The sequence below is a fragment of the Candida theae genome (genome assembly GCF_024610275.1).
Source record: "Candida theae strain CBS 12239 chromosome Unknown scaffold8, whole genome shotgun sequence".
In the NCBI taxonomy this organism is placed as follows: Eukaryota; Fungi; Ascomycota; class Pichiomycetes; order Serinales; family Debaryomycetaceae; genus Lodderomyces; species Lodderomyces theae.
Window position 1 is genome coordinate 140,731 of NW_026261448.1, and position 26,282 is coordinate 167,012.

Below are 26,282 nucleotides of genomic sequence, written 5' to 3' on the forward strand. Positions count from 1 at the left end.
TTTTTTGTTTTTTTTTTTTTGTTGCAATAATCAAGTGTTGCAAAAGCTTATAGAGGGAGACAAAGCCATCGGAATCCACCAACTGTAGCTGGGGGGTTCACTACATTACTGAATTGATCTATGGGTGTATAACTAAGAGGTGCTTTCCCCATTACCACATCTCCATTATAGTATCCAATCCATCAAACAGAAAGTCACACGACAACTAGCAAAACATTATGTTTCAACAACAGCAGCAACAGCACGAGGAGAATTACTTGCAGCCTCACAATTTCCACAATTGCAATGCTTCATTCAACGAGTCTATGTTTTTCAATCCTGACACTGCACAAGAGATATGTCCTGGAATCTGGTTAGGACCATACACTTCGTTATTGAATACACCCCAAGCCATCAATTTGCACTATGCGCCCCCGCCTCAGACATTGTCGACATCCGTAGGAGGGACAAGTGGTGGTTTTATCTCCAACAACAACATCAAGATAATCGTCAATTGTGGCTCGACATTGAAGTTTTTGGATTTGATTGAAAACTCACCTCATATTTCCATTTCGTCTGATGTTTTGGTATTGAGCTTGGACCCGGCTTTTGACGTATCTGCATCACAAACACGAGCACCTCACCACGAATTGGTGCAACGATTTACTCGGGATTATAGTAAGATTTTGCAAAATTACATGCAATCTTTCTACTTTAATAATCCCAATGCCAATAACTTAATACATAGTCTACCATCAAGCCACAACTTGAACATCGACTCGCCCATTCTCAATGGCTCAAATTTGAAATTACAGTTTTTCAAATTGATTCGCTTGATTTCGTTGTTCAAATTGATCAATTATGATTTGCAGTGTCTTTTTGTATCCGAGGACGGCAATGGGTCTCTATCTACTGGAATAACCATTGCCTATCTTATGGATTGTTACCGATACAATTTCCAGAATTCATTCAAGTTGATACGTGACCGACGCCCAACTATTCGTGACTTGCAGTTGAACTTTTATGATGACCTATTGATTATTGAAAACTTGAAGAAATTCTATGTGGAAAATATCGAGCTAAAGGGAAGGAACCCGAATTTGTTGATGAATGGGTTCAAAAGGTCAATGGGCGGAGATGCTGTTTCTAATGAAGATGAATCTGGTGGTGGTGGTAGTGGTGGTGTCGATGGTGAGAATGGTGGCAGTGATGAGATTATGGTAGGCGGTGATAGGAAACGGAAACTACACTAGCACACATGTAAAATTTGTATTGTATCATTATGTAAAAATAAAAACCCTGAGTTGAATAAGGCCACGCTCAGTCTGCTACTGATGGGATTTGAAGTAGAATGTACTTTAGAATTCTAGTAAGGAAGTATCCAGTGGAAACTAGCACTTACTGTCAGTTTAAGAGTACTAATTTGTTGTAAGGACTCGGGGAGAACCTCTGGAGTAGCAGTCTCTTGAGAAGAAGAGTTGGTTGAAGACATAATGAAAATATTTATCTTCCTTAGTTAGTAAAAGAAGATTTGAAGAATGAAGTGGAAATTCAATCCCTATTTATACTTTTAAGTAAAACTTTGCACAGTAGAAAGAAAACACACGTGGCTTTGCTGGCAACTAGAACTCTCTCTGAAGCTCACCAAGCTAAGGATTAAAACTTGATCTAAATGGTCAATATGAAAACCAGTTGCAAAACATAATTCTGTCAGGAATAGGAATAGATATTCCAAAACACTTTGCAAACTGACAAGAATTTCAGAAGACGATTCCCGAACCTGAAACATGTATCACTAATGTTTCAGGTACTAAACCTTTTTAGAGTCTTGAAGTATAAAGGTGGGTCTTTTCCCCTTTTTTCTATATAGTTCTATTTTTATATAATCAAGTATATTACTATTCATAAACTGACACTGACACAGATTCAAAAGTACCATACAAACACTAGAACAAACATCGAAACTACTTAACTAACAATTAACAGATGCATCATACTCCGGCTTGTTACGTGCAAGGCACATCTTATAGTCCGTCCTCCATTTTACTCCCCTACCTGTAGGTGAACTCACAAGCGACTTCTCTTTCTCATCAATAGTTTAAACGATGTTCGATGTGTAAGCAGAAAGAGTTCGAAAAAAAAAAAAATATTTTATCCGGTTAGTCATAGACTCTTCCACTGCAACGACAATGGCAGACACTACAGAGCCTAAAAGACATGTGTTGATGATTGACAACTATGACTCCTTCACTTGGAATCTCTATCAATACTTGCATCAATCTAGTCGATGCGGTAAAGTTGACGTTTACAGGAACGACAAGATCGATATTGCAACAATTGAAAATGAAATCAAGCCGGATATAATATTCATTTCTCCGGGACCTGGACACCCATTGACTGATTCGGGTATATCAAGTGATGTGATTAGACACTTCAAAGGTAAATTGCCAATATTTGGTGTATGCATGGGACAAGAGTGTATTTTCGATGTATTTGGTGGTGATGTATCTTATGCTGGTGAGATTGTTCATGGTAAAACCACAACTATCAACCACGATGGAAAGGGGATGTTTGAAGATGTACCGCAATCAGTGGCTGTAACTAGATACCACTCCTTAGCAGGTAGCGAAAAGACTTTGCCTGAGGTTTTGGAAGTCACGGCAGTTACTGAAACTGAACCAAATGTGATAATGGGAGTCAGACACAAGACGTACACTATCGAAGGAGTGCAGTTCCATCCTGAGTCAATCTTGACTGAGTCGGGGCAATTGATGATTGACAACATATTGGGTGTATATGGCGGTACCTGGGAGGAAAATAAGGTCCACAAATTGAAGCAAAAGACCGTTACCCATAAACCATTTGCTACTAACCAAAACATTTTAACCACGATATACAAGAAAAGGCAAGAAGATTACGAAGCTATTGAAAAATTGCCTGGTCGTTCTTTCCATAATTTGGAAATCGCCTTGTCATTAGGTGTAGCTCCCCCTGTGATCAACTTTTATGAACGACTCAAATATACTCAAGATGTTCTTAAGCAAACAATCATTTTATCGGAGTTCAAGAGAGCCAGTCCATCAAAGGGCGACATCAATGTCAATGCTCATGCTGGTACCCAAGCTTTAACCTACGCTATTAATGGATGCTCAACAATTTCAATTTTGACTGAGCCAAATTGGTTTAAAGGTTCAATTGAAGATATGTCATTGATACGTCAAGTTATCGAAAATCCAGACACCAAAAAAGTTGCCAACTACAAACGTCCAGCTGTGTTGAGAAAGGAGTTTATATTCAACAAGTATCAAATTTTGGAAGCCAGATTAGCTGGTGCTGATACTGTTTTGCTTATTGTGAAAATGTTGGATGATTTTGAGTTGTTGCATAAACTCTATGAGTACTCATTGGACTTGGGGATGGTTCCCTTGGTCGAAGTCAATGATGGTGCGGAACTATCACAAGCTTTGAAATTGACTTACCGTAGTGCAACTAAGGAACCCTTGATTATTGGTGTTAATAATCGTAACTTGACCAATTTCAATGTCGATTTACAAACCACTAGCTCATTGGTAGATCATGCCAAGGGTAGCAACAATGGACGCGATGGAGAGGTTTTGGTGTTGGCTTTGTCTGGAATCACTAGTGTAGACGATGTGAAGAAGTACAAGTATGAGGATAATGTTGATGGATTTTTGATTGGTGAAAGTTTAATGAGAGCAGAAGCTAATGGGAAGGCTGGTGAATTCTTGCATGACTTATGTACTTGTTAAGAGACTGTTCTAGTAGGAACTTGTAAATATAAGGAATGAATATAAAGTTTTGCAAGAGTTTATATGGGGGAGTCGGCTCTTCCCTTCTGCGCGTAGAAATTGCATGGCAAAAAATAATTAAAAAAAAAACCATAAAAAACGACGCGTTGTAAAAAAAAAAGAAACATAAAGTGCACAGCACACAATCAGCGCCATTTACAACTGACTCAGCTGTCCACCAAACATAATGGAGGCAACAACGAAGAGGATAGACGCGACGCTCTTACAGCAGAACCAAAACAACCTTGTCCGAATCATCGGCAAATGCGAATCATTCGATGTCCACACTCAACAAGCTATCTTGATAAGTAACGGATCAATCAAACTAGATTTATCTTCATCAGGATTACAACATGACGGCAGCAACGGCAGTAATGGTGGTGGAAGTGATGTGTTTCAAGTGAACAAGAACTACGAAATTATTGGCAAAGTGAGTCATAATCCATCTGATTTGAAAGTCCATGTGTATTCTATTGTTGAATTATCTGATAATTTGAACTTCAACGCGGTGGAAAAATTGGTCCAGTATACTTATAAAGTTCCTGAATTGTTTTACCAAGAGGTGTAGGTTCGTGGAGAGGGGAGGAAGCAGATGTGTGCTTTACCTAGTGGTTAGAATTTGTAGAAGATAGTTTTAGATATTTTGTTCAAACAAAAAGGGTGTCCTTCATCACTGTATTGACTCATATATACGTGTAGGAGTATCTCTATAAAAGGGTCAAGTCATGTGCAAGATCACTAAACCTCTTTTCCTTGGATCCATACGACTCACGCCATTTGCTCAACCAATTTGGAAACCTAGAAGAAGTTGTATAGGCTCCAACATGCTTATAATTTCCATAAGCTATAGCCAATCGATACCCGGCTTCGGCTGAGGAGTTTACAACAACGTCTCCGATTTTGTCGACAAGTTTCAATACAGGAGCAGCCGAAATGGACGAGTGACAATTCAATCCTTTGGTCTTGATTTGGATAGTTGACAAATCATATATAAAAGTGGCCAATGCCGTAATCGCTGCACCGTAAAGCTTAGCTGAGGGGTCTAATTTCGTGGCTCTGTCGCCGACTTGAGTCAAGATATTTTGGAATGGAGTGTTGAAGATATACTTTGTGGGATCGCCATTGAAGGGGTCGATGAATGCTTGACTGAATCCAGCGGTGTCTATGAAATTGACCAATACTTTGATAATCATCATAAACAATGTAGCGTTTGACAAATCAACAACGTCCAACCCTGACTCAATCAGTTTAGATACTGACTCGGCGATAGCTTCATTGCGCAAATAATCGTGAGCTGTGATTTTTGGAATTGCAAGTCGGATCAAATCGTAACCAATCAACTTGGAAGACGTCACCCATGATGAAGTGATTTTGTTGGCGTGTTGCAAAACCAATTCCACTGCATCACTAGACGATAAATTGGATATCAGCGACTCAATAGACGAGATTTCCTCCAATGTGAATTGTTTAGATTGATCTTGCGACAGGTTCAACTTTTTCAAACCATTCGTTATCGAGTCCTGTTTGAACTCCTTGTACGAAATGAACTGAGTTTCGGGGATGATCGATGTTGCAGGATGAGTCTCTGATTGTCCTTGTTGTCTAGCATATGCATCAGAGTACGGATCACTAGCTACTGCTGTAGATGGCTGTGGTTCCTGGTCAGCAGCCCCTTCACTCAACTTGGCACCCGCAGTATTTGTCTCTAAAAACCTCACAACTTCATCAGTATATGACGAAGGCAACTCGTTATCGGCAAGGAATTTCTCCGCCACCGTGTACGGATTCTGGTTCAAATTGTATGGCAATTTCAATGGTGGCTCGCCATCCTTGATATCCACATCAAATACATAATCGTATTCCTTTCCATCAAAGATTTGTTTCTTGGCAGAGCTTGCTCCTCCAACAACATCACCAATCTTGTGCCACTCACCACCTGACCATTGATGTGCTTCAATTGTCCCATCCACAGTTTTGACCATGATGGTTGCTCCTTCCTTCTTGCCGGGGCTTGCCAACGCTTCTACGCCAGGGATATCGGTTTTCTTCAAATCATCCAAAGATTGTTCTGATATTGATGACGATTGGACAGCTTCTGTAAAGGCTCTCAATTCATCTTGGGAGGCAACTCGCTCAGAATTCAGAGTGAAAACACGAATTAAATTATCAGATCCACCAATGGCAAAATCACCATTGCTCAAAACTGTGACACACCAAACAGAAATACATGGCAATGTAATCACTTGCAATGCTTCGCCTTTTGATACATCCCAAATTCGTACCGTACGGTCTTCACCAGTTGACACTAGATTTCCGTTGGGCAACAAAGCCAAATCGTATACAAAAGAATCATGCCCAAAAAGGGTTTTCAAAATCCGACCAGCTTGTAAGTCCCATACTTTTATAGTGCCGTCATTAGCACTAGATACAAACTGGTTGCCTCCGGGTAACAACAACAACTTTCGAACGACATCAGTATGGCCTAAAAACTTTTGAATCTCGCGATCCCCTTGCCATAGTCTAATTGATTTGTCAGCGGATGCAGTTAGGTATTGGTTCTTGTTATTGACAACTTTGCAATCCCAAACTGAAGACTCATGCCCCTTGAGAATGAATTTGGGTACAAACTCTTGCAAGTTCCACACAATTGCTGTTGTATCCCATGAACTGGAGATGAATTCACCATGAGCAAAATCCATGGCACAAACATTCCCCTCGTGGCCAATCAATTGGTATTTCCCATCTTGGTCTAAACTGCCCACCGTTTGATTGTTTATGTCGCTCAAGTATATCATGGCATCTTGTCCACCACTAGCCACTAGTTCCTCTCCTATTCCAGCGGGCCCAACTATGGAAACAGAGTTGATGAAAGATTTAGTAGGCGAGTGGAAAAGTATTCTTGAATCTGTTGTCAGTGAAGTATTGACATGATTCCAAACCCTTGTGGTGGAATCTCTCAGCACTGAAACGATGACGGGATCATCCTCAATTGCTGAGCTTGCCAAACCCCTGACATCTTGTTCGTGCCCTGATAACGTAGAACTGAGTTTATACGTCATTATTATATGCGTCTTCAGAAATTAAATGTTATTTTTGACAGCCAAAGTGGCAAACAAAACTTCCAAAAAAGAGATTTGATTTGAAATTGGTAGCCCAGTATGCAGCAAAGCAAAATTATACAACCACAGTAATCCCATTTCTACAAACCTCGCATGTAATATAACATCTAAATCTAAATCTAACCTATAGTATAAACTAAACACCTTGTTGTTTATTTCAGTGCTCTTTTACCAACATCGAATCTCTAGCTGGACCAGTACCAACCCATTGAATAGGGACCTTAAGATAATCTTCAATAAATTTGAGATACTTCTTTGCATTTTCAGGCAAATCTTCATACTTCTTTATCTTGGTGATATCAGTTTCCCAACCTGGTAAAGTTTCGTAAACAACTTCAACATTTCCCAAGTCGATCAAATCTTCAGGGAAACTTTTCAATTCTTTACCATTCAACTTGTAAGCAACACCAACTTGAATTTCTTTAAATTTATCTAAAACATCCAACTTGGTGATGTTTAATGAAGTGTAACCATTGATCAAAGTTGAGTACCTCAACACAACCAAGTCTAACCAACCACATCTTCTTTTTCTTCCAGTGGTGACACCATATTCCGCTCCCACATCTTGTAAAGTTTCACCAACAGAGTTCAATTGTTCAGTTGGGAAGGGACCTTCACCGACTCTAGTAGTGTACGCTTTAACAACACCGTAAATGTTTCTAATTGTCTTTGGTGGAATACCCAATCCTGTTAACACACCACCAATACCAGTAGACGAGGAAGTAACGTATGGATAAGTACCGAAATCAATATCCAACATCAAGGCGTTGGCGCCTTCAACCAAGATTTTCTTTTTCTTTTCAATAGCCTCGTGCATGTACTCAACGGTGTCAACAACAAATGGTCTCAATTCTTCTCTGTACTTGGCATACTTAGCCAATTCCTTTTCATAGTCATAGTCAAACTCACCATACCTCTTCATTCTCGACTCAACTAATCTCATGTATCTAGTCTTGAACTCGTCCCATGCTCTTGGGTCAGGGTTGACCAAGTGATGAACTCTAATACCAGATCTTGAAGCCTTGGTGGAATAAGTTGGTCCGATACCTTTACCTGTAGTACCAATGGATTTCTTGTTTTCAGACAATTCAGCTTCTTTCAATTTGTCAGTTCTTTGATGGAAATCGAAAACCAAATGAGCTCTAGAACTGACAAATAAACGGCCACGGCAGTCCAATCCCTTTGATTCCAAATTTGACAACTCTTCAAAAAATGAAGGGACATGAACAACAACTCCTGATCCAATAACATTTTCACATTTAGGATTGACCAATCCACTGGGCAACATGTGGAAATCGAACTTCTTGCCATCGACAACAATAGTGTGTCCGGCATTGTTACCTCCTTGACATCTAGCACAAACATCAATGTCATCACATAACAAGTCGACTAATTTTCCTTTTCCTTCGTCACCCCATTGGGCTCCTAAAACAACGTCACACATGGCTTCTTTTAGGTTGTATGAATAGTGAATCTAGCAGGTTAGGAACTTTTGAGAGTGTATAGTTACCCCAAAAGTTGAACGATTGCAAACCGTTAGAACGAAAGAAGAGTCAGATTCGGCATGGAAAAAAAATAAAAAAATTAAATTGAATCGAGAGATTTAAAATTGGACGACGATGTCAGAAGTCATTAGAAAATTGAGTAATGCACGACTCGTGTGATGACCCTGACCCCAGAAGGACGCAAGAATGTGGAGGCGCAGCCATGCAGAGCAAAGCGAATCACTTGCTCGGACTCATATTAGACTAGGTGACACTGGCAAACCCATGTATGCAAAAAGTGTCGCTCGCTCCTTGCCTTTTGCGACTGTAGTCCCTCACTGGCAGATTGCATAGTCTTTCTTTATATACAGGATCGTATCATCATCACAACTAGAGCACGTTTCAAAATAGTGGTCGACTACTGAGAACCCTACCTGTGTATTCGATGTCATCCGATTATAGTCTAGAGCGTTTTACTTAATGCTAAAAACACCAACTTGCAGTCTGTTCATCTGCCTCCTTATCCTCATTCTTCTCTCTTTAATCCAATTTGTTGACAATTGCGTCAGTAAATTCTGTAGTTGATGAAGTTCCGCCAATATCCTTAGTTCTGACATTACCTTCAGCAATAACATCGTAAGTAGCTTGAGCAATCTTATCGGCGTGTTCATTCAATCCCAAATGTCTCAACATCATAGTAGCAGATAAAATCATTGCTGTTGGGTTGGCACTGTTTCTACCTTCAATATCCAAACCAACGTGACGACAACCTGGTTCGAAAACAGCGTATTCTCTACCAAAGTTGGCACCTGGAACCAAACCTGGGCCACCAATCAAAGCAGCACCAATGTTGGACAAGATGGAACCGTACAAGTTTGGAGTGACCAAAACGTCAAATTGTTGTGGCTTGGCAACAGCTTGCATAGATGCGTTATCAACAATCAAATCATTAACGGCAATACCGGAGTAGTCTTGAGCAACATCCTTAACTGTTTGCCTGAATAAACCATCACCCAATTTCATAATGTTTGCCTTGTGGATAGCAGTAACTAATTTTCTATTGTTCTTTTCAGCGAAATCAAAAGCAAACTTGGCAATTCTTTCAGACTTGAATCTAGTAATAACCTTCATGGATTCAACAACACCTGGGTACGATTGATGTTCCAAACCTGAGTACTCACCTTCAGTGTTTTCTCTAACTAAAGCAAAGTCAATACCATCGTAAATACCCTTGACACCAGGAATGTTCTTGATCAAGACCAATGAAGCATAAATGTCCAATTCTTTTCTCAACGCAACATTAAGAGACTTTCCTGACTTGTCGGATGGAGTGTACAAGATACCTTTCAAACCAACTTTGTTTCTCTTTAATGACTCGACGGCTTCATCAACACCATGGTGCTTTCCTGAATCGCCAGCAACACCACTAACTTCAACAACTTCCCAATCAATTGGAACATTTTGAGATTTGAAAATGGTTTTAACTGAATCGGTGATTTCTTTACCTGCACCATCACCTGGAATCAAAGTAACAGTGTATCTTCCACCATACTTCTTTGGCAAGACCGATTCTGGTGAAGAGAAGGTAGCAAATGAACGAATTGCAGACTAGAAAAATCATCTGTTAGTAAATCTGTCGGTTGCACAACACCAAATTCAATCATCAGTCTGACAAGCTAGTTCATCTTTGCTGCAGAGAATGCATATCCTCAGCAAGTTGTAAGTTGCAAGTTGCAATCAAAAAGACGGTGTCATTTCTGATTGGATACTCGGATAAACTACTCCCTTTGAAAAGCAAAGAAAAATAAAGTCCGTGCTGTGGTGATGAACTTGGGTAAACAAAAAAAAAAAAAAAATCCAAAAGAAGATGTGTGTTGTAATTGAAAGATGCCGTGCACATACTCTTTGAGCAGAAGCTATAGTTCTAAGCATTGTGATTGTTTGAAAGGAATAGATTTGTAGAATTGTGCCTTGTTGTTCAAGATGAAGTAGAGGATGTAACTTTGGTTCTTTTTTTTTTTTCCCTTTCTTCGATGAATTGAAATGAGAATTTTAGATTCTTTTTCTTTTTTTTTTATTTTTTATTTTTTTTTTATTTTTATTTTTTTTTATTTTCACTTCCGTCTTTGTAGTAGTCTATTTAATTTTTAATAACATTTTACTGTACAATTTGCATTTGAGAATAGAATGGTGCAGCAAGCAATAAGGGCCTTCTGAAAAGTAACGTACTTGGAACAAGTAAGTACAGAGGTACTGTCAAGGAAAGTCTCGACTATGTTTTGTCATTGCTGGTATTTAAGTCCTTTTATTTTTCATGCATTGAATTTGTTGCATTGTTGCAAAAAGGAAAAGGAGCTGCCGCAACTAGAGCCTCCCCATACACACACAATTGCTATATCGTGTGTATCACTCAAGGATTCACCGACCCAACGCTTCCTTTCAACTCCCCTACAAAGGACCAATTGCACCCGCCGGACATTGTCAACTCTCTTACAACTTGATGTCTTCGGCTTTATAAATTGTCTTTTGTGTGCTCACTCACATAGGAAAAATAATTAGTTCGACTCCGAAATCAGAATTTATTGATGATATGGTTGGACTCGAAGAAGAGGAGAGGAGCTTCGCTTAACTCATGTATGTGGTACTGCTGTAGCCCACACTTCTCTTGCATTAGTTCTACTTTGTTCAAAAACGAAGCAACATCCTTCATTTGGAAGATATACACCAATTTCCAAAAAATCGAAATTCAGTTATTTGATTGGTCAATACGCCAACAAAAGAAATTCAAACTCCGAAGGCACGCACAAAATGAAGAAAAGCCGCATAGGTTACTCCTTCAAGTTGGTGTGAGGGATGTGAGTACTTGGCTAACAACAAACAAATCACCCATAGTACCTCTAACAAAAGTTATTTGAAATTGCCTTTAGAGTATAGTGACGTCCTTGTATTTTCCAATTTCCTCAAATTTTGTTTCATGCATTTAAAGGAGTGGTTTGCCATAAAAATTTTCGAATTTACCGCAGACGAAACGACCCCTATCCGCAATCTGTGCAAAACTTCGACTACCTCTCGATACTGACAAAACTGGCCAGATGTAAGATAAATCCACCGTAACAATTGGAGTATAGTGGCTTTTCCGACATTAGAAAGGACCTTGTCTCAACTAATGGGGTAGTTTCTATATAGCGTTTCTTTTCTAATCCTCAGCGGTTGTTACGCACGCACACACACACACTTTTGGGCGACCCGAAAAGTGCGAGATATAAAGGGCTAAATATGCATCACCACAATCATATTCGAAGAGTATGTGTCTAACAAATGTTACTTGTGACATATCCGACAGTACACTCCGATGACCTGTTGACCCAGTTGTTCAGTTTTTACTTACTGTACCTTATGGCCGTTGGCTCTCAACCGCTGAAAATTTCAGATTCACAACGGCAAGAACGGCAAAAACGGCAAAAACGGCAAAACGAGATTTAATGTCGTGAAAACACGACACTGGAAAATTTCGAATTTGAGAAAACTTTCACCAGAGCAGGTCAAGAGCCTTACACATCTCTACACCATACTTCACTTCTATCCAATGACGATTGCTCTCAAGACATTCCCCACATTCAAACAGCTTTACCGCAACATATATCAAGAACTACTTGCGTACGAAGCCAAGACTTTAGCAGCACAGAAGCAAAAGGAAAACACCAAACTCACAGCCTACTACTCATATTTAAAGTCAGTTGCTCAAAGGGATGGTAAACCAGTGGATGACATCAACAGCAAGCTCGAGTCATTAAAGAAAAGTAAGTTACAAGAGAGCCCTTCCTCCACTTCCTCGGATGTGTCCAACCAACCTGCCGAATTGCAAGACTTATCCACGTTACATAACATCATTGGTGACAAAGTAGGTATCAATTCCAGCTACGAATTGAACAACTTGAACAATGTGGCTACATTCTTGAAAAATCAGCGGGAATATTTCGAATTGTTGGTGAGATACAATCCGGGGTTATTGATGGACCAACAAGAAAACGTATCCAAGACGGCCAATAGAGTCGGATTGGATGTACCTGAATAAACGTTTCGCTCGAGTTTTTGATGAGAAAAAAGAAGTCGCGAACACACGAGTCACTTACAAGTTGGGGACAGAGTGATGAGGGGAGACGGAGAGACGAAGGGGGGGGGGGGGTTGGACTGAAGTACTTTAAACCCCATCCTTTGTAGAACTGGCCCGAACAAGCATGTTATGTCAAGTACTGCTATCAAACTGAGACTCACTTCAATCTACACCATGGCATACAATAAAACGCAAATCTAACTTTTATTTTTGAAAATCTCTATGTGTCTTTCTTTCTCCGAAGTCTATAACTAATAGGTTCGTAATCCAACTTTTTGCTCGATTGAGTATATTCAACACCACTCAATACAACCGAGCTAATCAACTCCAAAATCAACATAAACAACGAGGATAAGATCGCTAAACAATAGTTTGAAATAGATACTCCAATATCCAACCACGATCCCTCGGTCCGCACCAAAAAGAAAAAATTCAAAGAAAGAAGATCACTGGTTGATATAATCAATGTGGATATTGTAAATCGTTTAACCTCCAATTGATGATTCATTATGCCCAAGCACGTAGAGAGTAACACATATGGAATGATGAGCTTGATCATTAGTAACGCTCCCATTGCAAACGGACTGAAAACTGGTATCAATCGGTACACTGAATCCAACGAGAATGACGATATCGATGAGACATTACCAGTTCCAAAGAATGCAACTTGTAAAAAGAAGAAGCCAATAATGGCAATTCTAATGACTTGCACCCAGTACCCCTGTGGCAATTTTCCCGTCTCTTTGTGCTCCTTCACTATTTCTGCCTGTGAATGCTTCAAGAACTCTTCAATTGTGAGCCATTGCAACAACACCAATGAAAACCCAATGTAGAACAACAATTCATAGGAAATGGTGAAGATGACAAAGGTTGGCACAAATGTGATAAATACAATCAATAATCTATAGCGGTAATCTTTTGATGGGAAGATGGAATGAAGCACAGGAAGAACTATTAGCGACGCGATGAACGTGATCCAGCCAAGAACTTGTGAGTGCAATGGAAGACCATTTCTTGATTGTAATGAACATACAGATACGTCAGTAGCGTAGGTGATTAGGGGAATGGCAAGTATTTGTGCCCATGTAATCACTTTCAGTGCAGCACTAATATCATAGCTTCTCGTTTCAACTTCATTGAATCCCACAATACTGATGACGAATGCAAGAATTGAGCCCAAGTTTATCAAGAGCAAATTCTCAGTCTTGATCGGGCTCAAATTGGTAAAGATGCACATGAATAAACAACTGAAAAACCACAAAAATTTCATCAACCCGGATATCTTTTCAGATCCCAGAACAAAGACTGGATAAACACCAACAATGCAAAAAATAATTGAAAAAGTAAACCTTTCAAAAAACCCATAGGCTATACCTTCGTACATCCCAAGGAAGCTGATGACAATGAGTGTCTTTCCCGAAAGTGAAACACCGCGGAATAACTCTCCTAACCCATCAATCAAATATTGATACTCAACAGTAATTGTGTACCAGAAGTAAAGGGGGAAAGCAGTGTACATGTAATAATTAAATGGCGACCTCTGATAGAATAGCAAGTATCCGAGAGATAGACCCAAGACCAGGAACGACGCCAAGACCACTGGCGAATACAGACTCTTGACTTTTTTCAAATCATACCTTGATAAGATGAAAAGTTTCAAGAATAAAATGAATGAGTAAGCAATCCATCCAAAGAAGCCCAAAGTCACAATCGAACGAAGTAAAGCCCAGTTGTACGTGGTCAAATAATTCAACCCAGCCAATGTCTTTTTCATCAACTCTTCTGTGATTTCAATCGCCAATTTTTCAACTTCTTCATCTGGTGTGTCTTTCAACAACACAATTATACTTTCAATCTCTCTTTGATAATCCTTGATCGATTTTTCTGTAAATGGCTCATATGGCTTGAATTTGAACTGGTGATTGTAAACTTCCTTCTCCTTGACAATGTATTGTTCAACTATGGCTAACGCATTTGCGTAAAGAGCCTTAATCTTGTTTTGTGGAGTGGCATCGATATAGCCCAATGGCAATTCACCAACAGAGTTTGCTGGGTAATTGGCACCAATCAAATACGCCATCAACGAAGCAATATCGGCTTGGTTCACATCATTTCTCACTAAATGATCCATCTCCCACGTGTCAAAATAGGTAGATTCAAATCCGCTTGCAATTGGATCCTGTTTGAGTACTTGCGCCTCTAAATGTTCCACATCCTTCAAGAGAACCGGCTTGTTAAGCCCTGCCCCCCACGCAATCAAAGGTGTTCTAGTATTATCAGGATGACCATCTCCATGTGATCCAAAATCTGACATCCCATGATCAGCAGTAAACACAAATGCTGTCTTATCATCACCAAAGAATTCATTGATCTGTGGCACAACCTTTTGCAACATCGTGTCTATATATTCGATGTTTTCATAATACTCGGCAGAATAAGGACGATAAGCGTGCCCAGCCGTGTCTGGACCCAACAAATGCAAGAAAAACACATTTCCATCCTGATGCAATTCATCATGCAATGTCGCATTCCTTGTCAGATTAGTCAAAAGGTCATCGAAATGTTTAAACACAAACGAATCCAACTCTATTGAACTCTTGCTGAAATCTTCAAACTCGTGTCCATACATGCAAACATCAATTCTCCCAGGCACAACACCATCTCCATACGCAAACATTGGCAAGATATCGGGACTACCAAAGGAATACGTATGCTTGGATTGATTAAAGAATGAGTCGAAATTCACTGGATTCTCTTTCCAGCCTTTAGTAACCGCAGACACGTCCTCATAGAACCCAGCAATCATTGCAACATGCCCCGGACGTGACTCCGTGGGCATTCTAGTATTTGAGATCCCCCACGTTCCATTATTCAATGCTAAACTTCGCAAATACGGTGCCAAGTATTTGTACTCGCCTGTTCTTGGATGAGTCAATTTTTGAAATGTCTTGTCAGCTCTGAGACCATCTCCCACAATAAGGAAAATTCTTTTCGCTGGTGGTTCATAAGTGGAAACGTGGTGGTCCATGCCATGAACCAATGGCAGGACGAAATAAATGTCAAAGATGGACCATAGGTAGAAGAAATGGAATAACAACCCCACAGCTAGGAGCAATTTCCTGTTCCTGTCCATTGCTTATGTGATAAAAGCTGCGTCGTTTGAACAACTGTAACGAGTGACTGAAGGAAGAAGATGAAAGTAGACCTCTTTTGGAGTGTATTTATGACGTGTTAAAGAGAGAGAGAGAGAGAGAGAGAAAGACGCGGTCTGCATAATAAATTTTGGATCTTTTATTTTTTTTGTGTCTGCTTTCTACAGATCAAACCTCCAAGGTATATATTCTTTTTACAGTTTGTACAGTAAACGTGGGTGGGACAAGAAGAGCGTCCCCCTATATACTTGTTTCTCTCAACTTCAAGTCCAACTAGGATCATTTTCTCTAACTTTGCTGATCCACAGACAGTTTTGCCTAAACATCTCCATATTAAAACTGAAGACACGTAAAGCCTCTTGAAACTGAGTCATTACTTCAAGATCTCGCTTCAAGCATGTACTATACACCGTCAAATTTGCTTGATCTCCGCTCAAATCATTCACCGCGTCAAAATGCTCAAAGTCCTTTTGTGTTCTTTCAACCTGATACTGAACTATAAGTTTCTTATACTCCAAAAATGACTTTTGGTAACTCACCATAGACTTGACGTAACGATTCCACCTGCTTCGGCTGATATCAGGTCCAAAATCAAGTGTTGGTGGCTGAGGTGAGGTGAAGTTGTGAACGTTGGGAGACGCATGAAAGTCTAGGACCGTCAAGTCAGGTCGATTCAGTTTCTCATAACTGGTTGTGGGACTGGTAACAGAATGTCCACGCACGGTATTCTTATTCAACGGTGTAGACAACGTTTCAGCCTTGGAAGTTCCGTCAGTGAAACGAGGTTGATTTCTGCGGGTACTCCTTGTGTTATATGCAACATTCCCCACGTTAGAAGGTTGCTTTCTCTTTTCGGAATCTGGTAGACTTTCTCCCAAATCACGGTAGTCAACTTCTTCAATATCGCCCACATTCAAATTGAAGTTTCCCATATCGAAGGCAGACAATTCTCTGTCTGTACTAATTTTGGATCTTTTATGGGGAGAGGTCGCACGATGTCGCGTGTAAGTGGATGTTGATGGCGAGATTCCTCTGCCTGGGGACGAGACAAAAGCTTGCTTGGAATCTGATCTCGACAGTACAGTTGTGCCACTTCTAGGAGGAACCTTTGGTTTCACTTTTAGTGGTATGTACTCATCCAATTTCCTCGGATCATAGTCAGCATCGGTTGTGCTCTCTGTTGCTGTACGATCGCCATTCTTGGCTCCTGTGGCACTAGAATTAAAAGATTTCCTTGACTCGTTGTTCAAAGTTTTATCACGTGTTGTTTCATCGGCAATTCCAAATTCATCGTCATCAGCATTAACACCATCATCCTGAATGTCTGGTCCGTCAGATATTTCTATCGGCTCAATGTCAGAAAAATCGTCCTCCAATATAATTGGATCTGTAGCTGCTCCAGATCTTGGTCTATTCGAGCGACTAGACTTGTCATCTTTCCGTCGTTTACTAGGAGGCGTATGATTTTCGTTACCATCGCGTGATTTACCACTTCTGGTCTTGTAATATTTGTCCGTGCTATCAAGGCCAAACTGGCTTTTCAAAACCTCGTCAGCCAATTCCGCAGCATCAACCATATCTCGCCGCCTTTGCTTTGCATCCTGATATTCCTTGTCCTTCTTTGCGCCACTTGAGTGCAGTTGTTTATGCTCAAAAGGGTCATCTTCGTCATCTGAGCTGTCACCAGATAGCCCTGATGGGCTTTTTGTACCTTTTGATGGATCGTTCATCTCTTCAGAAGGAGAAGATGTTGTGTTTGTCGACGGCTGCCTCTGTTTCCTCTGAGCGTCCATTCTTTTCCTCTCTTCCTCCATCTTCTCAAGCTCTTTCCTCCTGGATTCGGCTCTTTGCATCTCTTCTCTTCTCTTCGCCTCTGCTTCTGCTTTGAGGATCTCCACCAACCTTTCGCGATCTCTTCTTGCGGCCTCGGCCGCTTCTTGAGAAGCTTTCCTTCGTTGTTCTTGAGATTTGTGAAATGCTTGAAAATATGCATCTTCGCTCGTGTGACCACGGGCATGTGCACCGTTGCGAACATTTGACGCAGTATGTTCGGTGTTTGAAAAGCGGCTAAAGTAATGTCGGTTTGTAAAAGTTTGGCCACCGTTCGAAGTTGCAAATTGTTGATACGCAAAGAAAGTTGCCTTGGGTGCAGCAGTCGAGGGAGGCACTTGTGCACTCGAAGCGGTGCTAAATTTTTCATAATGATCACGTATCACTTCGAAAGCAGAATTGATCTCTTTAAATTTCTCGTGATGAGCTTTGTCTGGCGTCTTGTCTGGGTGGTATTTCAAGGAAAGTTTTCTGTAAGCCCGTTTGATGTCGGTGAACGGAGTAGTGGGAGTAACCCCAAGTGACTGGAAATGATTTATTGTTGGTAAGGACATTCCGCCAGTCAATCAAACCATAGCATATACAAGAAGCTGAAAAGTTCTGTACAATGAATCAAACTTTGAATTACTTGCTGTTGATGGATTTATACTTTCGATGGTATTCTGGTGGCTCTGTGGGTGTTGTTTTTGCGTAAAAAAATTCTGGTGTTTTCTTTGTTTTGTACAACGTGGAAGGAAGAGGATGAACCACTTAACATCACATAGACAGTGGGTGGTACTCTGGTGGATAAAACTGTGCTTTAGAATTGCTAAATAGTGATTAGAATGAGCAATGCTACAGGAGCCACACAGAAATGTATTCTAAAATGTATTATAAAACCTACACACAAGGCATCCAAACTCACGACAACTCATAATCATCGATCTTGTTTCTATACTTAAGCAAGTTTCTCTTAATCTTGGAGCTATCAACCCAAGTCAAGTAATCCTCGAGGTTTCGCGTCACAAGGTAAGCAGGATCAGTAATAACATTGGGCCCTACTCTGACGTGCCCTTGTTCAACAAACTTAACGGCATCCCCCAAAGTCTCTGCCATCTTGAGCCTGCACATAACCACCCCAATCCTTCTTCGACAAAGCGCACTGACTGTCACTTTGTTTTCCAAATCACTTATTTTCGATTTTGTAGCTAGGACTCCCATATTATATAGCTTTTCGAGTAATAGTTGCTCATGTTTTATACGAAATGGATCAGTTGGTTTGAGTAATGATAATTTATGGGCAAGTTTTCTGATATCACCGCATATCTTGTTGTATTTGTGATAATCTTCTCTATTTTGAATATGGTAAGTTCTCGTCACCTGAGTGTCTCGATGTCCTTGGTCTTGCTTCCAATCAAGGAAGTCTACTTTCTTTAAAAGCTTCTTCTCATGATGTTTCAATGCTCTAACCATCTTTCCTACTGATGTCCTTCCTATATGCACAAAGTTCTGTATGATGATGTCCTTAAAAAAGAAAAAGGAGATGAGATGTAAAGAAGTCAAGTCTTTTTCGAAAGTGGTAGCAGCCAATACACACACACCAAACATGGTTTCGTTTTCTTTTTTTTTTTTTTTTTTTTTTTTCCTCTCAAATTTTTTTTCAAAACGATTTGACATGTTAGATAGGTTTCAACAATATCAAGACAATGATCACCTCCTCGATATGGCGTACTTCAGCACGCCATTTCTCTACATCCAAGCTCTGCTTGTCAAACATAGGAAAGAAACCAATCAAAATCAATGATGGTGTGTCATACGCAATCGAATCTATCCCTATTGAATTTTGCAAATCATTCACGAAAAGAAACAAGAGATTTGTCCTCGACAGACAGATTGTAGTCAAGGGCCCGCTTGGTGCACTCAGAACAGAATTACCTAAATTCATACACATCCACACCCCAAAAGGAGAAGATGATGGAGGTAACAGCCAACAAATCACTGTTAAAGTTGAGAGACCACATAATAAAACACAAAGGTCGCTATGGGGCACTATACGCTCGGCAATACAGAATGCAGTCATAGGGACCAGTGAGGGACATTTGTCGATTGTAAAGTTTGTTGGAACTGGTTACAGAGCCATAATTGAAAAGAATGAAAAGGGAGAAGATGTAGTGGCATTGAAGATTGGGTTCCCATATACGCCGAAATTGGTTGTTCCTCCGGGGTTGAAAGTCAGTAGTCCCAACCCAGCTAGATTAGTTATTGAAGGTTGTGATAAACAACAAGTGAAATTGTTTGCCTCGTTGATCAGAGAACATAAGAAACCTGAGCCATACAAGGGCAAGGGTATTTTTGTTGATGGGGAGACTGTGGTGCTCAAAGAGAGGAAGATCAAGTAGATGGCAGGTCTCTCCTTCCCCTCAGAGCTCTATATGTGTATGTATGTATGTATGTATATATCAGAAATACCATATTTGTAAATATTGTGCCTAATACTAATAGCTGGGTGAATTCTTGAAACAATTTTTTTTTTCACTGATAATTTTTTTTTTTTTTCATCTTCAACAACCAACCAACACCAACATCTTATAACCGTCAAACTACCATCACTCCTCACTCGACGACCATGTTCAGTGTCAAACTGCTAAGTATGAGCTTAGCTCCAGTATCCACGCAGTTCATACGAACAGCAGCCCAAATCACTTCCATCCACGCCATCACATCATTGAAAACCGCACCACCGTCAAAAAACCATTCTGTAGAAGAAGGCAACAAACGTAAACAATTACTAGAAAGACCAGGGTTATTCGGTATCAAACAAGGAATGATCACATGGTTCACATCCAAAGGCGAGCAAATACCAGCCACTGTCTTGGAAATAGATTCCGTCGAAGTCATTGGCCATAAAACAAGAGATGAATTTGGTTACGACGCAAACATCATAGGTACCATTGACAAATTGAAAAACTATCCTAGATTACACGAGTTGGAGATGTTTAATAAAGCAGGCACATCGCCCAAGCACAAGTTTGGTGAGTTTAGAGTACGTGATTCTGCCAATTTGATCCCATTGGGAACTGAACTCAAAGCCGACTACTTTGCCGTGGGACAATTGGTTGATGTGAAAGGTGTGACTAAAGGTAAGGGTTTTGCTGGTGTTATGAAACGTTGGAATTTCAAAGGTGGTAGAGCAACCCACGGTGTTTCAAAAGCGCATAGAACTCCAGGTGCAATGGGAGGTAATCAAAATCCTGGTAGAGTCTTGCCTGGGAAAAAAATGCCTGGTAGGATGGGGTGCTCAAACATGACTGATTTCAATAAGGAGGTTTTGCATGTGGATGGCGATGCCGGAGTCTTGATTTTGAAAGGATGTATTCCAGGTCCAAATAAGGGGATTGTGAGGATCTCTGATGCTATCAAGTTGTACGGTAAATCCTTGAATCAGCTCGCAAGAGAATGAGTTTATCGAGTTGTGTTTTTATTCGTGTATATATATAAGAGACATAGTATGACAGAAAGATGAAAGGTAGTGACGATGTAAGCAAGTAGATAAACAATACACGCTGAATCTTTTCGCCAACACGTCGTCCTAATCGAGCGGTTTTACCCACAGTAGAAACAACATTCAATTTTTAAGACAATAAATCACTTGACTTGAATTGTCCCAAAAAATGAAAAAGAAGAAGGAGACAAATTATTTCCATCTCGTTTTTCCAACTGAAAACAAATGTAAAAAGGGTTCCAAAAATTAATCAAATAAAACACCATTTGACTTAAGCGGAAGACAATTCCCGGATGGTTCTGGGAAAAGACAAGAACCATGTTCGTCAATGAAATTGATCTTCTGGTGTGAAGAAAGAAAGAAAGAAAGAAAGAAAGAAAGAAGAAGAAAGAGAGAGGAAGAGGCAAAAAAAAAAAAAAAAAATTTCTTCTCCTCTGTTTTGTTTTCACTTCTTCGTTCAACAAACCATGGGTAGTGCAATCTTGACCAAAATATAAATTCATCAATAGCATTTTGACCTTTCATTACTACATTCTACAAAAAATTACACCAAAACTATACAGAGTCACTTCATCAAAATTGCAGTTCGCTTTCAGTCGCGTCCTTCCCCACCCACTCTCAATCATCATCCAACTCGGATGGTCTAATCAACCCACCTACTTGCAAATCTTTTTCTCTTTGTTTACGATCGCTTTCAATCTTTTCCAATTCTTTATCCTCAGCAAACAAATAATCAGTAGGATCACCCCCAAACTGCTTCAATTGCACAAGGAAATCTCTCAATGTAGCTTTAAACTTGAACAAATCGTCATATACTGAAGTTATAACCTTCAAGAAACTGGTCAACTGTTCCGGTTGCAAATTATCAAATGCCGATGATAACAATTGTGAAAGATATTGCTTCAAGAAATCAGAGTTTGTCGTTCCCTCTGGCGCTTGATCCGGTGTGTAAAGTGGATACTTGATGACGTTATCCTCGACTAAATGTATCAATTGTGCTAGTAATTGCGATTGGTATCTGAAACCAGCCTTGTGATCGGGTTGGGTGAAAACATACAATGTGTCCGACAAGATTTGGAAATAGAAATTTTCATAAAACGCCTTGGTGAAGGGAGTATCACCCAAATTCTCGACATTTTCAATCAAGTTCAAAGTCAACGACAACCCATTATCTTCAACTTCTCTATTATTATGTTTGAAAGCCCAAAGTGCGGCATTGATCAATGATTGGAATGCTTCTCCTGACAATTGTAGCAAGCCTTGGAATGACTTGGCATTGATCTCCTTCAAAAGCTTGTAAAACTCAACTCTATGCTCAGGATACTCAACAAAATCATTCTTGATCATATCCAAAGTACATTCAAACACATTTTGCAAAATCAACACAACCCCATCGGGTATCAAATGGCCAACCTTGGCAACCAAAGCAGTCATACATCTTAAAACCTCGGCATCTCTAGCGTCAGGCACATTCGAGCTGTAATCGTCTAGAACAGCCGCAAACAATGATGACGTCAAGTCTCGAACAATTTCCTCCAAGTTTTCGGCCTGGTTTATATAAGTTTCAATCATTTTCAAAATCTCCTTCTTTATAGTTCTCAACCCACGAACTTTTGGTGTTTTGGTGGCAATGATTCCATCCTTGGCAACTGCATCCGAAATCATTGTGGAAACTGCTTTGTACAATGACAACATATCAACATACAACCCACCCAATTGTGAGTAGAACCCAGGACCTAGAGCTTTACAAACAGCAACATTGGTTTTTATTATATTGGCAATGATTTTGACAGTCTCGGTGTTGGTCAACAACGTTGGATCTTGACCTGCTTGCTGTATTATTGAGGACCATGCCATGTTGGGCAATGCCATCAACTCACCCAACAACTTATCCCTAGCTTCTTTGTTTGTTTGAGAGCTCACTATTATACCACATGCTTCATAAAATGTGTGAACTTGTTGCGGCTGTAAATCTTCAGTGATTGACTGAATTTCTCGGATGATTTCGTTAATAAATGGCTCTCGTTCATTTTGTTGTATAACAACAAAATGGCGCTTACACTTGGTGGTAATCTTGATAAATGTGTCACACGCCATGTCTTGAACACCTTCATGTGTTTCATGCATAAACTCAAAAAGCTTATTTACCACTGTCTTCAAAAACTTCCAATGAGCTTTCAAGAATCTTGGATATTGACCAACAATGTACATGATATTGGATGCGACAACTGCCTTGTTATCTTTGCCTCTTTTCATTTCCGTCAACGACAACAAATCCTTGATGACATTGACCAAAAATCTCTTTTCCATATCTTCATTCATTGCTCCAGATATCGATCCAATTGCCCAACATAAAGTATTTATATTTTGCCACGACCATTCACTTTCATCAAGCTGTCTCGAAAGTTTTTCAATCATAATCTGCTCAGTGTCGAGCACGTTTAAGTGGGTCAAATATACCAACACTTCTCTCATCGACTTGTACAATTGAATAGTATCACTTTCTTTAACAAACTCACGAACAATTTCACCCTCGTCATTCTCTACAACCAAAACTTCTTCTGGTCGAGCCATATTTTCAATAATCACCAACCTCAACCTAGACAAAATCTCACTATACTGGTGTTGTCTCAAAGGGAATTTGGCTAGCTCTGTAGGATCAGGAGCCCCGCCTGAAGTGCCTGCTTTAATGGTACTTCCGTACGATAATTGCAACATGGGACTCAAGTTGTCTCTTGGTAAGTTCCTAGTCTCCACAAACAATTGATGCACAAATAATTGCCAAAAGTCCAAACAAGTTTTGAATAATTCACGTTCATCGATTCTGGATAATTGCAACAAATAAACTAACGCATTTTGAAGTAGCTCTTTTGCCTCCTCGTGTTGTTCCAACACTGATAAATGATTTCCCAAGTATGAACACAAAAACATGGCCATATCTTGCAAAAATGATTGGTCTGCACTTGAAGCAACTCGATAACTTTCCTTCAAGTTTGTTGTAATCGGCACAATACTGTAAAATTGTTCCATGGTGTTTTTGAAAAAAAGTAATGTTTTGGTGTTTTCCTCTGGCAAAGTGCTAATTTCTGTCAAGCATTTCAAAGCAATTGCTCTGGTGTCTACTGGTGCCAAGAATTTAGTAGACAAGATATCCAACAAGTTAGTCTGGTAAATGTAGTTTGATGGAATCCATTGAATATATCTCAACAACGCATTCAATGTGGCGATAACCAATGATGATTTTGTAGTTTTGTCCAACACTTCATAACACAACTTGAAAATTTTCTCAAACTCATTCTTCATACTTATCCTCAATTGTTGAGCTTTAGCTTGAGTCAATTGATCTTGGCTATAGTCAAATACTTCTTCACTCAATAGTTTAAGAACAATCATATTATTTTCACATACATTGTATGAGGATCTTGAACTAGCCACTATTTCAGGAATAAATTCTGGCCAATTATGAGGCCATTCTTGTTTCAATATAGAAACCAAAGTCAAGTCAATCTTGTTTATTAAAGCACGTTGCGTTTCAAATTCAGTGTCATCGTTACACAATGAGATGATCATATTGACAATAAAGTTTCTTATTCCAATCCGTTCATCTTCTGGAATCATTTTCCACCTGTATTGGATCAATTTGTTCAAACATGACAATGCAATGTACTTGGACTGTGGATTGCTTGAATTGGACAATATGTTGTCAACGAATTTCCAAGATTCAGGATGTTCTTGAAATCGATTCAAAACAGATTGTGCTTGTTTTTGGTTTTCTCCAGAGCCTTTGTAAAAAGCATCTACTGTTTGATCAAACAAGGCAATGTCTAGATCAGTAGAAAAGTCCAAAATTGCTTCCATTTTCTGTATCTTTGCTGATGGTAGTTGGCCTATTGTAGGAAAAGAGAAAACTTCCTAAAGTTGGTGTTATAAATTGGTCTCTATAATTTTTTTTTCTTCTTTTGCTGTTGTTGTTGTTGTTTTGCGTGCTTGATGTCTCAGTATACAGAGTACAATTGAGTTACTCAGAAACCAGCAAGTCAGATCAATTATTGTTGTACTAGTTTGTTGATGCGTTTGTAGACTGATAGGCAGTGTGATGTGGAGTGATTAAATGATACACGGAAGGTATAACGATGGTTTGGTTGTAAGTGTGTTGTAGTAGTGTTGACTAGGAAGAAGGAAAAAAAAAAAAAATTTGTAGAAATAGGATTGGTGGTTGTTCTCACAACAATAGAGACAGAGTGAGTGAGATTTTTTTTTTTTTCTTTGCCACCATGTATCATCAACACACACACACACACACAATCTCACTACTTGCCTATTCAACTGTGGTATTTTTACATCGATCATTACATGACAAGGTGTATGTATGTATCTGTATCTCTCATTTATAGCATAAAGACACACAGCTCTACTCTCTCCTTTGACGAACAGCAGCACTCAGAATGCACAAAATACAAATGTAAGATTGTCATTTACCCAATTTGTGCTCTGAACCCTGCCACCCCCTCCCCCTTTCTATACAACTACGCTCGTAGCTTGGAATTACTCGCTCTCTTGAGATTTTACTAGAATCTATTACTGCTTTCACTCTAGTTCATTTAAACACTTGCTTCTAAGTCTCTCTTCTGTCAGGACTGTGTCTGCTAGTGCTGCATGTGTCTGCTCCTTTTTTTTTTATGCCAGTTTTGCAACCAAATGCAAGCAATATAATACACAACACTTCACTTCCGAATGATCAACATCCACTTACAAGCAACTCAAGAATGGCTAACATGCTGGGTTCTAGATGTCAACTACGAAGATCCAAAGCCGCTCCAAGAAGAGCTCGTGCAAATCTTGGACTCGATAGACAACAACCAATTTACAATACTCCTCTTGAAACAGCATGACTGGTACTTGTACAACCTCATACAAATGATGATATTGAAAACTGGAAAGAGCATAGTTGTAAACTACGTTGCAGCAACAGCAGATTCACCTGAAAAATATCTACAAATGTTGCATACTTTGGTCAAACAAATTGATGATTCTGCTATGGACTTGAAAATTGGTTTTGCCCTATCAAGAGAACAACTTGCATTTTTGATTTTGAATGTGCCTGGTTTTATAAATCACTTGACACGTGGGGGATCTATTGAGGAAGCTAGTGATGATATTGATGTCGCTTTTCAAGAGTTTGTACAGAAATATCCCTCCATCAAGTTGATTATATCTTCACACAAGTTTCCAATCGAATAACAAAAGAAAGAGGGTATAATAAAGTAAAGTCACCTCTGAGTAATCCAAAATTTTTTAACAATCCACATTTTCC

General features: G+C 39.6%; 13 protein-coding genes across 13 annotated transcripts; 6 read left to right on the forward strand and 7 right to left on the reverse strand. All coding sequences in view use genetic code 12, as the record gives it.

The window, feature by feature from the left end:
* Positions 1–218: 218 nt before the first annotated feature.
* Positions 219–1,232, forward strand: KGF57_003629 (uncharacterized protein; the record flags this gene model as incomplete). The annotated part of the gene is made up of 1 exon (XM_051753069.1): positions 219–1,232. One exon carries the CDS (start codon positions 219–221, stop codon positions 1,230–1,232), a length of 1,014 nt encoding a protein of 337 aa, XP_051607840.1.
* A 936-nt stretch (positions 1,233–2,168) lies between these two features.
* KGF57_003630 (TRP3) lies at positions 2,169–4,356 on the forward strand (the record flags this gene model as incomplete). The annotated part of the gene is made up of 2 exons (XM_051753070.1): positions 2,169–3,744; positions 4,085–4,356. The coding sequence occupies 2 exons, from the start codon at positions 2,169–2,171 to the stop codon at positions 4,354–4,356; spliced, it is 1,848 nt and encodes a 615-aa protein (XP_051607841.1).
* A 139-nt stretch (positions 4,357–4,495) lies between these two features.
* Positions 4,496–6,847, reverse strand: DOA1 (Doa1p; the record flags this gene model as incomplete). The annotated part of the gene is made up of 1 exon (XM_051753071.1): positions 4,496–6,847. One exon carries the CDS (start codon positions 6,845–6,847, stop codon positions 4,496–4,498), a length of 2,352 nt encoding a protein of 783 aa, XP_051607842.1.
* Positions 6,848–7,064: 217 nt separating this feature from the next.
* Positions 7,065–8,351, reverse strand: ADE12 (adenylosuccinate synthase; the record flags this gene model as incomplete). The annotated part of the gene is made up of 1 exon (XM_051753072.1): positions 7,065–8,351. The coding sequence occupies one exon, from the start codon at positions 8,349–8,351 to the stop codon at positions 7,065–7,067; it is 1,287 nt and encodes a 428-aa protein (XP_051607843.1).
* A 580-nt stretch (positions 8,352–8,931) lies between these two features.
* Positions 8,932–10,323, reverse strand: IDH1 (isocitrate dehydrogenase (NAD(+)); the record flags this gene model as incomplete). Its single annotated transcript, XM_051753073.1, has 2 exons — positions 8,932–9,999; positions 10,294–10,323. The coding sequence occupies 2 exons, from the start codon at positions 10,321–10,323 to the stop codon at positions 8,932–8,934; spliced, it is 1,098 nt and encodes a 365-aa protein (XP_051607844.1).
* Positions 10,324–11,977: 1,654 nt separating this feature from the next.
* On the forward strand, positions 11,978–12,466 carry KGF57_003634 (uncharacterized protein; the record flags this gene model as incomplete). The annotated part of the gene is made up of 1 exon (XM_051753074.1): positions 11,978–12,466. The coding sequence occupies one exon, from the start codon at positions 11,978–11,980 to the stop codon at positions 12,464–12,466; it is 489 nt and encodes a 162-aa protein (XP_051607845.1).
* A 259-nt stretch (positions 12,467–12,725) lies between these two features.
* Positions 12,726–15,638, reverse strand: MCD4 (mannose-ethanolamine phosphotransferase; the record flags this gene model as incomplete). The annotated part of the gene is made up of 2 exons (XM_051753075.1): positions 12,726–13,703; positions 14,085–15,638. The coding sequence occupies 2 exons, from the start codon at positions 15,636–15,638 to the stop codon at positions 12,726–12,728; spliced, it is 2,532 nt and encodes an 843-aa protein (XP_051607846.1).
* A 282-nt stretch (positions 15,639–15,920) lies between these two features.
* Positions 15,921–18,041, reverse strand: KGF57_003636 (uncharacterized protein; the record flags this gene model as incomplete). Its single annotated transcript, XM_051753076.1, has 1 exon — positions 15,921–18,041. The coding sequence occupies one exon, from the start codon at positions 18,039–18,041 to the stop codon at positions 15,921–15,923; it is 2,121 nt and encodes a 706-aa protein (XP_051607847.1).
* A 346-nt stretch (positions 18,042–18,387) lies between these two features.
* KGF57_003637 (snoRNA-binding rRNA-processing protein) lies at positions 18,388–18,939 on the reverse strand (the record flags this gene model as incomplete). The annotated part of the gene is made up of 1 exon (XM_051753077.1): positions 18,388–18,939. The coding sequence occupies one exon, from the start codon at positions 18,937–18,939 to the stop codon at positions 18,388–18,390; it is 552 nt and encodes a 183-aa protein (XP_051607848.1).
* Positions 18,940–19,172: 233 nt separating this feature from the next.
* On the forward strand, positions 19,173–19,865 carry MRPL6 (mitochondrial 54S ribosomal protein uL6m; the record flags this gene model as incomplete). Its single annotated transcript, XM_051753079.1, has 1 exon — positions 19,173–19,865. The coding sequence occupies one exon, from the start codon at positions 19,173–19,175 to the stop codon at positions 19,863–19,865; it is 693 nt and encodes a 230-aa protein (XP_051607849.1).
* A 227-nt stretch (positions 19,866–20,092) lies between these two features.
* Positions 20,093–20,926, forward strand: KGF57_003639 (mitochondrial 54S ribosomal protein uL3m; the record flags this gene model as incomplete). The annotated part of the gene is made up of 1 exon (XM_051753080.1): positions 20,093–20,926. The coding sequence occupies one exon, from the start codon at positions 20,093–20,095 to the stop codon at positions 20,924–20,926; it is 834 nt and encodes a 277-aa protein (XP_051607850.1).
* Positions 20,927–21,586: 660 nt separating this feature from the next.
* On the reverse strand, positions 21,587–24,826 carry CRM1 (exportin; the record flags this gene model as incomplete). The annotated part of the gene is made up of 1 exon (XM_051753081.1): positions 21,587–24,826. The coding sequence occupies one exon, from the start codon at positions 24,824–24,826 to the stop codon at positions 21,587–21,589; it is 3,240 nt and encodes a 1,079-aa protein (XP_051607851.1).
* Positions 24,827–25,702: 876 nt separating this feature from the next.
* KGF57_003641 (uncharacterized protein) lies at positions 25,703–26,209 on the forward strand (the record flags this gene model as incomplete). The annotated part of the gene is made up of 1 exon (XM_051753082.1): positions 25,703–26,209. The coding sequence occupies one exon, from the start codon at positions 25,703–25,705 to the stop codon at positions 26,207–26,209; it is 507 nt and encodes a 168-aa protein (XP_051607852.1).
* Positions 26,210–26,282: the final 73 nt, after the last annotated feature.